General features: G+C 56.1%; 2 protein-coding genes across 2 annotated transcripts in view; one reads left to right on the top strand and one right to left on the bottom strand.

Annotated features, from left to right (window-relative positions):
* VOLCADRAFT_103432 (uncharacterized protein) overlaps nt 1–3,425 on the bottom strand; it is a gene marked incomplete at its 3' end in the record, with an annotated part of 7,353 nt that extends 3,928 nt beyond the window's left edge. Inside the window, exons 1-6 of the mRNA XM_002947426.1 lie at nt 3,199–3,425; nt 3,001–3,084; nt 2,197–2,685; nt 1,109–1,291; nt 822–1,060; nt 182–206 (exon numbers count right to left, since the gene is read on the bottom strand). Of these exons, the coding sequence (XP_002947472.1) occupies nt 182–206; nt 822–1,060; nt 1,109–1,291; nt 2,197–2,685; nt 3,001–3,084; nt 3,199–3,324 (1,146 nt within the window). The 5' untranslated portion in view covers nt 3,325–3,425. The remainder of the gene's footprint in view (nt 1–181; nt 207–821; nt 1,061–1,108; nt 1,292–2,196; nt 2,686–3,000; nt 3,085–3,198) is intronic.
* Nucleotides 3,426–3,762: 337 nt separating this feature from the next.
* VOLCADRAFT_120460 (uncharacterized protein) lies at nt 3,763–10,167 on the top strand (the record flags this gene model as incomplete). The annotated part of the gene is made up of 9 exons (XM_002947295.1): nt 3,763–3,886; nt 4,099–4,343; nt 5,251–5,606; nt 5,904–6,357; nt 7,150–7,253; nt 7,694–7,825; nt 8,424–8,543; nt 8,876–8,965; nt 10,100–10,167. The coding sequence occupies exons 1-9, from the start codon at nt 3,776–3,778 to the stop codon at nt 10,165–10,167; spliced, it is 1,680 nt and encodes a 559-aa protein (XP_002947341.1). The 5' UTR covers nt 3,763–3,775.
* Nucleotides 10,168–11,229: the final 1,062 nt, after the last annotated feature.

The raw sequence follows: 11,229 nt of genomic DNA on the forward strand, positions 1-11,229 counted from the left end.
TCCCCTCCAGCTCCTCCTCCAGCCTTTTCGCTTGTTCCTGGGAGGTGAGCAACGCTACTTCCGTACGGTTTCGGAACACAACCAACTCCTGTAGGGCGGTTGTCAGTTGGGCCTGACGGGCCCGGGCCTCCGCCGCCCTCTCCTCCGCACTTTGAAGCGCCGTCTCCCTGGCCTCACACACCTGCAGCTCCTCTTGGAGCTTGGTGCTGCAGAGGGGGGGCGGTATTGGTGAGAAGGGTTACTGAGTGAGGGGCAACCGTTATAAAGGAAAGAAAGGGAGGGGGTTCAAACCACCTGCAATATGGGGAGTCGGGGGGACAGGGTTGGGAATGGGGGAAAGACGAACCACAAACGAGTGAAGCTGCTGCCAAGGAAAAGAGTATACAAGAAGCAGAACTGATCAGTAGGCGTTCTTGAAGGCGGCGACCTAGGGCTGATAATGGTAATGATGGTGACCGGGAGTGAGGGATGGGTGGGGCAGGGGGTGGAGGCAAGAGGCAAATGCCCCAGCCGTGGCTCGCGGCCTCCTCCTCATAGAGCATCCGGCCAACAGCAGGCGGCCCTAGTCCGCATATGCGGCCGTGGCGATGTCCTCCATTTGCGTTCATCATCATCAAACCCCCGGTAACCCGGTAACAGCAACCCCAGCAGGGGCGGCGGCGGCAGGCTGCCACCCGCCAGAGCGGCAGCCCCCGGGCGACCTCTCCTTTGCATTTGCACATAATCATACATTCCCTCCCATCGAAAAATGGGAGGGGATCCCCACTAGCACTTCCCTTAGCTTCGCATCACTTCATAACTTCACACAAGGACTCGCTCACCGGTCCATGGCCGACACATTGGCAAGCAGCGCCGGCGGCACCGCCGGCACATGGGAGACGTGTTGTGATGCTGACGGCGGCGCCGTCAACCGCTCACCAGCCATCGCCGCCAGATCCAACTTGGCCGGCAGGGTCGGCGGCGGCGGCGGCGCCGGCAGGGACGTCGTTTGCGGCGCCGCCAGCACCGCCGTGATGTTGCTGCTCGTACCAAACTGGGACTGAAGGGACCACGCCACTGGCTGCGGCGGCGCCGCCGCAGCCGTTGGTGCCACAGGCGGAAATCCCACCAGTCCTGGCGGCAAGTACTTGGGCAGTGGTAATCCCCGTTTGACACAGTCTATGAGGTAGAGGAAGGCTACGAATTGCGCGCTGGAGAGGCGACTCTCGTTGCCAGCCACCAGGCTCCAAATGTCCCGCAACACGGGCTTCTCCAAACCCGACTGGGAAAAGAAGCCGAAGCACTCGGCGCCCTGCATGTATACAAGTATGTTAATATATGTGTGTATGTATGTATATATGTATGTATGTCCATCAGGCAGGTAACATCAATAAAGCAGCACACTGTTTGTGGAGCTATGCGGCGGCGGCGGCGGTGTGCCAGCGTAACACCCCCCGGCAAGAAGCAATCACCAGTCGCTTCCTTCGGCATTGCAGGAGAGTAAAGCCCCGCACTTTCAAGCAGCGCGCTTTAGGAAGCAAGCACCCCCCCGTATGCGCGCCCGAACGCTGACCAGGTAGCAGCTAGATGGGAGCCAAAAAAGCTCAAGATAGTTTTGCTATGTGCTCTTATATACCGAAGGGTACGACGTATGATGTAAGTGTACGACACGGGAGCGACACGCGTGCCTCTTTTTCTCCCCACCTTAACTTCCTACCTAGCTCCTTTCATCATATATATATTTTTTTACAGGGTGGTTAACTTCGCCAGCGGCCCCCTTTCCCGGGGCAGTCCCTGCTCTCACCTGCTAGAGGGGCACCCTAATCCGTCACCCCATCCGACTTCAGAATGTATTCGTTGGGTTCGGCAACTCACCACCAGCATCCAACCAAATCTAGCGGATCAACGGCGCATCAACTTAGTTCCTGGTCAGCTCGCAAGTTGATATTATCACGTCCTACACCGTCCATATGATGGGGGGCCACCTCCCATTTCATCACTCCTCAAACACCCGAGGAGCCGGCAGGCGGATTTGAACCCGGGTCGGCCAGGTGCAGAAGTCAGGCCTTAACCTCTGCCAGCCGCCTTTGTATTGAATACATTGAAAAGGGTATATCTCTTTCCCTAATGCTCTCCCTCCGTCTTTCGCTTCTTTCGCGGCCCTGCCCCGTCCTCCCCCACACGCTCTCATTACGGACACACTGCCCTTTTCCTTACCGTAACAAAGCCATCACGATCAGCGTCCAGCTGCACAAAACTAGCCTGCAACCGCTGAATATCAGAGGCCGCCAGAAGAGGATAACCACCCGCCGCCGCCGCCGCCGATGGCGCCGCTGCCGCCGCCGGCATGGCGCCGGGAGCAACTCCCACAGCAGCCCCGCCGCCACTACCACCACCAGACGCACCGATTGGCCGAAGCAAACCTGCGGCGCTGCTGCCAGGTCCTCCCGTCAGCTGTGCGTTATACGGGGAAGGTACGGCACCCATGGCGGCGCCGTACTGCGGTGCAGCTGCTGTGGAAACTGTGACGCCGACAGGCCTGGGAGCTCCCGTGGCTGTCGCTGCGGAGGGAATGAAAGGGGCTCCGGGTTGCCCTGTTGCTGCGCCAGATGGGTCGAGGCCTTGCAGAGTGGGAGGTGGCAGGGCTGGGCCGACTCCGGCTATGACCGCGCGGGCTTGGTCTAGGGGCAGCTGGCCGCCGCGTGCCTGGATGATGCGTGAGAAATGACAGGTCAGTGAGCGGGTGGGTGGAATCATAAGCAAAGGAACAACTGCTGTCGACCTTCAGAATTTGCTTGCCGCTGCTTTGCGGTGGATAGAATGCAGTTGGTGCCCCGGAAGGTTTGCGCATGCCAAGCTCGTAACCCTACTAACATTGTAACCTCCTCTGCCATAGGTCCGGATTTCAAAAGATGTGTGCAGTTGTGAGACACTCCCGATTGCGTGCGGCAGGGCAATGAAACCGCACGATGCTGCTGGGTGCATCAAGTCCATGCCAGATTGCAAAGGTTCCTAGGTTACCTGCGCTAGAGCGACCAGGCGCATTGCCGCCGAGAACTGAGTTTGATTAAGCTTTGGAGCCCCACCAGAAGCAAGCTCCCAGATCTGAAGGTTTGTGCAGTTGGCGCAGAAATGCCAGGATTCAGGCCATGACCGCAACAAAGACGCACATCAGATTTGCGTGCGGGTGTATAGTGATCGATGTTATCGATTACTTGCCTGCCCAAGAACAAGTTGCGGAAGTGCCGAGCGCATGAAAAATGACACAGCTTCGCCACCTCCAACCGCTCCATCTTTGTCTGCATCAGCGATACGGAACCACTGTTCGAACAATTGCTGCGCCATGACAGCTGTGCTTGGATGCTACTAAGCTATGTGCATGGGCACCAAAGATCCTCGAGATATTCAGCGACTCCTAAAAGCAATTAACGAGGCATATGCGTCATGTTTATGGCGCTGCTTGTTTGCGTGGGAAAAATCTCAGAGCCATAGGGATGCCAACATTGCCGTGCAACTGTAAATAGTGCCAACCAACCTTATGCACGCAGTCTCGTTCCCCACGCTCATGGCATTCATTCATCCAATTCACAACCGCATCGCGTTCGCTCTTTACAGTATATGCTTCGTTAACAAAAGTGCTCTTGCGGATGGATACTATTAGCCCTTGGAGCCGGTCAAAACAAATGCAGCACACAGGGCATCTTAGGCGCCTCTATATTCATACTGTTTATTAGCAGCCTACCTGCCTTACAAGAGTGAAGCCACACGTATCGCTCGCGAACGGGCACTGACACAAATGGAGGAAGCTGACGACCAATACAACATTAAGCGCATCCAGTTTTTCGGACGGTCTGCCACACCAATCTTTATGCAGAGTCATAATGGACCGTGCCCGCTCCTCGCGCTGGTGCGTCTTCGTCTCCGTGTATACGTAGACACATCTGCACGATCACGTCACCTGCACTTTCATACGGCACTTACCTTGTATCCGCACCGTATGTGTGTTTCACAACTGGCCTATTTCCCAACATCCTCTGAAAACCACCACCTAGCTACATCAGCCCTTTCTCTGACCCCAACCACCTGCTTTTTCCCATCCTTTTCCCGCGCACCACCCAGGCAAACGTCCTATCCTTGCGCAACCAACTTCCCGATCTTTCCTCCTCAGCCACCACCGTCAGCCAGAAACGCCTGATTGAGATGGTCGCGGAGCGGCTGGTGGACTCCAATTTGGGATCGGCCACCGGTAGCCATGGACACGCCTTCGCGGCTGACCTCCAGCAAAACTTGTCAGACAGCTTGGACAGTCTGCACAAATTGGCTGTGGGTATGGACGTCAACGTGCGCTTTAACAGCGTCTTCGGGTGCGTGTAGGGTTTCATCCGAAGGCCAACTTGTCCTGTGACATGGAGACGGGTGTCGACGCTCCTGCGTCCGTTCAGACTCCCAAGCCAGCCACCCTATCCCCAACAAAATCTCATTCCACCGAAACCCGTATTCAGAAGGATATGTGATCCATATCTGTCCCGCTATGCCAACTGAAGCCCGCCCTGGAAAGGCGTTTCAATTCAAACCCCCGTCGACCCCGATCTCCGCTGACCCACATCTCAAACTCGGTTCTTCCTGAAAGCCAGCCAGCCTAGGGCCGGATCCGCTCACGAACGCGTTATTTGAGCCTAAAGGTTGATTGGTGTGCTTCACCCTTGTAATAAACCCCGGACTCATTCCTCAAGGTCAATCGGCGCTTCCTTACCCTCAGAGGGCGCTGACCCACATCGCAAATCATTTTCGGCGCTCTCCTAGCTATTCCAATTCCCCCTAGCGTCACATGGCTTCGTAGAAATAAAAAAGTGAACGAAATCACTTCATGAAAGAAAGTCGGCCCCCTCCCTCCTATCTGTCGATTCCTGGGGTATCCCGTTATCTCTGGTTTCTGCTTCGCTCGTCTGTGGTTCATCTTAACCCTTCCTTTCCTCCCCCGCTCCCTCCCCAACACCACCAACGCGGTTTTGCGTATGATTTCCTCCCCAAGCCGGCCCACTAGCTCCAAGTCACCAATCCTGATGTGACTTTGTGCTCGGGTCCTCCTATCTCTCCTCTCTATGCGCCTATCTCTGGTATCTGCGTCACTCGTCTAGAACATTCCATTCCCCGATGCTCTCTCCCAAAAAAATCCTTTCACCTTTATTTTTTGCGCTTTGCTCTTTGCGCTTGTTGCATGTGAGTTGCCCTAAAATCCCCCTCCCCTTCCCCCACGCCCCCTTTTCACAGCTTCGAGCCCACCCAGTTCGTGAGCATTTTCGACTTGCTGGACATCTCGCTGTGCCACGGCTGGCTGGTGGACCCCGAGGATGCGGAGACGACGCGGGTGGTGGCCCACCGCAGCTACAACGAAGTCATTGAGATGATCATCACCACTATGGAAGCCGTGCAACAACAACAGCAACAACAGCAGCAATCCTCGGGGACATTACCGTCTCCCGTGACGCTGCCAAGCGGGGCTGCGGTATGGGGCGTTGCGTTAGCGGCTGCGGGTGGTGGCGGCGGTGGCGGTGGAGCCCCTTGTCCCGGTGCTGTCGAAGAGGGGCCCAGCTGCTCACGTGACACTGTCGCAGCAGCGGCAGCAGGTACGGAAGCGGGAGGTGCAGCGGGGTGGTCTGCGACTACAAGAGAAGCAGGGGGAGGAGGAGCAGAAGGAGGCAGCGGAGAAGGGCCAGCAGCCGCGACCGGGACGTCGTCAAGTCGAGCTACTGCAGGCGCTAGCGCATGCCTAGCAGCACCCCAAGCAGCATCGGCAGCGCAGCACAGCAATAACAGTAACATTCATGACAACAACAACGACAGCACCTCTCCATCGCGGTGCAGTGACACAGGGGACGCAGCGTCCCCATCCGCCGACGATCAAAATGGCTGCGTCCGTACAGCGTCGTCACCGCTGCCACCGCCGCCGCCGGAGGCGCCGGGGACGGCCTACCCGGTGGCAGCACCGTTGCCGATGCAGGCGCCGGTGCCGGCGGAGGCTGCCATCAGTGGCAGCCAGACGTCGCAGCTAATAGACTTAGCAGACCTGCTAGGCTGGCGGCCACCGCCGCCACCGCCACCGCTGCCGCCGGCGCCGCCGCCACCTTCACCACCTCCGCCGCCAGAGCCGCTGCCGCCATCAGGATGGCCTGACCAGGACACGACGGCGGCTCGGCAACCTGCCGCTACTGCCGCCGCCACTGCTGCCGAAGCAGCAGCTGCAGCTGAAGAAGACGCAAGCCAAGTTGCTCGTCGTATCTATGAAGCCATGGTGGCCCGTGACTTCTTAGAAGCCAGCTGTTCGCAGTTAACGGTGGCCGGATTGAGGGCGCTACGAAGCGATCTACGGCCTTCGCAGTGAGTTACGGGACCCCCTGGAGTGGTGCTGGTGGTGTGATGGGGTGGTGGTGGTGATGGTGGTAGTGGGGGTGGGGTTAGTGGGGTAGGGTGGGGTGGTCACGCTAGGGAGGTTGTAGTGGTGGTCATGGTCGGATGGGGTGGGGTGGGGGTGGTGGATGTATTGATGGCCTCTGGAGCTCTCTTAACTAGGTTGGCAGTCAATGGGGTTGGGGTGGGGTGGGGTGGGGACATTGTATGGTGAGACACACAAGTCATGAAAGTAGCAACTGCCGTCCGCAATTCGCAGTAATGCCTACTATTGAAACAAACACTGGAAGGGTTTGGGAAGTAGGGTGGAGGTGGTGTGTGTGTATGTATGTGCGAGTTGGAGTCTGTAGGCTGCTTCTGTTGGGGTTTAGGGTCCGCTGAAATCCCATATTTTCTGAACAGGGCTCTAGGAGCTTAGGAACGGAAATTTGACGCAGGTTCAGAAAAGGAAAGTTATGCATTGAAGTTCAGGAGGGAAATACCTTTAGGAACGCTGTCACTTTATTTCCCATGCGGCGGAAGCAAAAGAAGAAGAAGAAGAAATCTTTTCCTGCCCGCTTCCTGCTCCTTTCTCCGTTCTCAACACCGTGCATGGTACGGTGTTGGTTATTTCTTTATTGTTTGCCGCATGGCCTTCCTTCTCATGCTCTTTGAGTCCGACAGTTGTGTATTCCCCTGCTGGTATTGCTACATCTAATCCCCCCCTCCCCCTCCCCCTCGCCCCGCCGCCGCCCTGCCCCCTACATTGCTGCTGCCGGGCAGGCTGGCTGTGTTTTTCCGCAACAACCATTTCTCTGTGGTATTCAAGCACGGCAGCACCCACCAGGTTTTCCTGCTGGTGACGGATCAGGGGTACCTTAACGAACGTGAGGGGACTGGGGGGGGAGTTCGGATTGCGCCGCTGTTGTTGTTGTTGTTGTTGTTGTCGCCATTGCCAGCACCGCCAGTACCGGGGTCACCATTGGAGCGGTGGGACGCTTTTGGACTGGTGGATTCATTGATGTTGCAGCTGCTGCTGCAGCTTTAGGCGCCGCGTGTAAACTGAGGGCGCGGGAAGTACATGTTTTGAGCATTTGGAGCACTCAGTCTTTTATTTTTTTTGCTTCACGCTTCGCTCGCCTGAGACACACCACACACACATACACACACATACACACACATACACAACGCAAATACACACAACGTATCCGTCCCCTCTTACCCGGCGGGGCCCCCCCCTGCGTCATGTATCCCACGTCATTTGCGCCACGCGTCGCATGCTTGTGCTCCTCACCATGCCGTACGCACGCATGTATGGAAATGACAGCTGATGTGGTTTGGGAGCATCTTTCCAGCGTGGCGGGCGACACGCAGTTTTGCGGCGCCGACTTTTCCCCCTTTCGGCCGCACCGGGAGGGTCAGCCCCAGGGAGGGGCCGCCGCCTCCGCTGGCCTTGCAGGTATGTGGTGAGCACTCTGTATGTGAAGCTCTTGCTCAAGCTGAGGAAGGGGTTTCACACTTGCTCGTTTTTTTTGGGTTGCAAAGAAGGCTGGGTGGGCGCACTCTGCGGTGTATGTGTGTATGTTTGTTACAAGTATCTTGCCCGGCCTGACGCTGGCCAGGGCTGCTGCCCAGCTCCAACGAACAAAGCCGCCCGGGGGAAAGGGGAGGGGCGTGAGGGGCCACTGTTCATGTGTGTATAGAAGGGTGCATGGTGACAACAGGTGGATTACTATCCATTCGCCACCCTCCTACACACATATGTATATTATGTATATAATTTATGTATAATAATATTATTAAGGCCCATGCAGAAGAGGCAAAAACAATTTATATATATTGCATCAATTTGGCACATGCGGAAGCCGAAGCATGGAAAACGAAGAGGCGGCGGAGCACGACGAGAAGGGAGGGGAGGAGAATTGTGTACGCTTTCGCAAGCTCAAGGTTTAGTAGTCCTGAATATCTTGGCGAGGGCTTTTCAATTTGTTTCCAGGAATTCAGCCTTCTTACACCTTTCACCTGTTTCCCCGCCATCGTCATCGCCGATGGTGTAGGTGCAGACGTGCTGATGAGCGAGGCGGATGCGGCTGCCGTAGCTGCCGTACTAGCGCAGGACGAGGCTGAGCGGATGGCCCTAGAGGACCTGAGTGGGGACACGTTTCTGGACGTGTCAGGTCTGGAGCTGGAAAACCGTCCGACCGCGCCGCCCCAGCCGGCGACTGCTGGGGCTGTGGCGGGGCCTGCGGGCCTCATGCCCCACTCCATCGCGCCACCGCTGTTACAGCCGCAGCCGCACCAGCAGGTACTTCTTCACCCACCACCACCACCACCGCCACTGCAGCAGCAGCAGCAACAATACTATCAGCAGCAACAGTATCAACATCATCAGCATCAGCATCAGCAACAACAGCACTATCAGCAGCAACAGTATCAACATCATCAGCGTCAGCAGCAGCAGCCCCATCACCTGGACTCCGATCTGGCCTTGGCGCTCCGGCTTCAACAGGAAGAGGAGGAGCAGGCGGCGGCGATCCGGCGGGAAGGGGAGCGATTGAGGCGGCAGGAGCAGCAGCAGCAGGGCCCTCAACAAGGCCGGGTGAGTGGGCGGGCTGCAGTTTAAATGAACTTGCGTGGCGCGGGAGGATTTCGGGAGCTGAAGAGCGTCGCTGTGTTTGTTTTGCATGCATGGGCCCCCCCGCAACCTCCTCGCGTTATGGCCACGTAGACTCGGTGCCGCCTCTTTCACTTGTATGCCTGTTGTCCGTTCCGTTCCCGTGCTGTTGTATGTGCATGTGTGGTCATGGTGGTGGTGGTTACGGTGATCGTCTGTAAAGCAGGCGGGTGGCGGCGGATCGTACCGTGGAGGCACATTCACGACCACCTACCGGCAACAACAGCAGCAACAACAACAACGACAGCAGCAGCAGCAGGAACAGCAGCAGCGGTGGCGTTTCCCATCGGGAAGAAGCGGGCAGGAGCAGGGGCAACCGGAAGAGAAAGAGAAATGCACGGTTATGTGATGTCATATCGTACGTCGTCGTGCATGGTACCGAGAATGCATGGTAGTACGGCGCGGGCTCTGCATCGTGGTCAAATCATCACAGCCGATTAAGGGCGTTTTAGGTGTGCGCCGAGCTGCGTCGCGTCGGGGAGCATGTACGCAGTATGCCGCGTTTTTACCGCCACACGAACAACTTTCGTATTCCTCGAGATTACGGTTTCCCGGTTCTGTGTCCGGTTCTCAACGGTTGTCTTGACTCCTCGGAGCTTTTAAATGCTGCCAAGCAAAAGGCACAAAGGCCCTTTCACTGTTTTGTTGGGAGTTAGTCCCTGCTTCTGTTTTGGTGTTCTTGGATGTCTTGAGCGCGGGCGCTAGATGGCGACACAACGAAAGCAAAGTTTCTGAGATGCCTTTAGGTATATCTTGCCGTAGATTTGTTTCAAAAACATTTATGGGAGTGCAGAAATGAGGGGATTTCCTGGGTGTTTTGTGGATGATCCGAGGGTTCTATGCGTGTGGGTGAGCGCAGTTTCGCTTCCCTGGAGGTGAAATCCTGAGAGACGAGACGTGGACGGACACAAAACTGCGTTGCGTCTGGAGGCCTCTCTGTGTGTATTTGTGTGGGCCGATATTACTCGGTGGCCACATTCTTTTCCTAGATTTTGTCTCTTTTTGGTGATTCCCTGTGTGCCGGTGTGTCTGCTACTGCTGCTGCTGCTACTGCTGCAGCAAACCGGGCAACTGATGAGAACGGGGAATCACCGCCGGCACCAGCACCACGACATTTGCCAACCTAGGGGGCAATTTTTAAACAATTCCCACAAGAGGCATACGGAGGCGACAACGGCGGCTGCGTGGGGTTTCATGATCCAACTGTCCCCCGATCAAATTCACTACCAAATTGTCACCACCACCATCACCACCCACACAACAACAACAACCACAACCTTGCCTTTTTCCCGACACCGCTATTACCGCCGCCAACGTTTTCCTCCCAGCGCCCGGTAGCCCACACAGACGCCAAAGGAAATGGGAGAAAAGCGTGAAAATTTGCACCATCTTGCACAGTTACTTCTTCGCCACAAAACACATGGTTTCCGCCAAAAGTGATAACATCAACCAGTATCCAAGTCTACGCAATAAATAAACATTACATTGTGCTGCGCGAAGCTATCCGCGTATATCCCAACACCAACAATCCCACGAGGCCCACCATCACCTCCACTTCAGCAGGTAAAGTGATCCAGCATCACTCACTCACCTGTAAACAACAACATAAGCAAAGTGTTGCCCGTCCTTCCAAAGAATAATATCCAACGGATGCGGAGGCGGACCGCAAATTCAAGTGGCGCGCGCGCGCCTGTATGTATATGTGTGTGTGTATGTGCACGCGCGCGTGTGCCTAGATGAGGTGGAGAAACACACGAAGCACAAAAATTACCACCACCAACCGTCACAACACCCACCTAACAAGCATAAAAGCAACAGCGCGCCAAAAAAACTCAGCAAAGGGGCGCCCACATCAGGCCAGACATGCATGCATGCATGCATGCAGGCGTGTGTGTGTGTGTGTGTGTGTGTGTGTGTGTGTGTGTGTGTGTGGATTTGCATTTGCCCCACAAAAAAATGGGACAAGTCGAAATTAATTAACCCTCCCCAACAAGGAATCTCAGATGAAAGCAAGTAAATGCAAAATTTTCCATTTATCAAAAACGTTCCAAACAGCATTTGCCTCCTTCTTCCTGTCCACCAAGGCACACCAGCGAGGGCTCCCGAAATGCATCCTTAGACGGATCCAGCTCGAGCCTCCCCACCACCGTCGCCAACATGCACCTCTTCCCCCTCCTCCTCCTCCTCCT

Source organism: Volvox carteri, assembly GCF_000143455.1.
Source record: "Volvox carteri f. nagariensis unplaced genomic scaffold VOLCAscaffold_6, whole genome shotgun sequence".
In the NCBI taxonomy this organism is placed as follows: Eukaryota; Viridiplantae; Chlorophyta; class Chlorophyceae; order Chlamydomonadales; family Volvocaceae; genus Volvox; species Volvox carteri.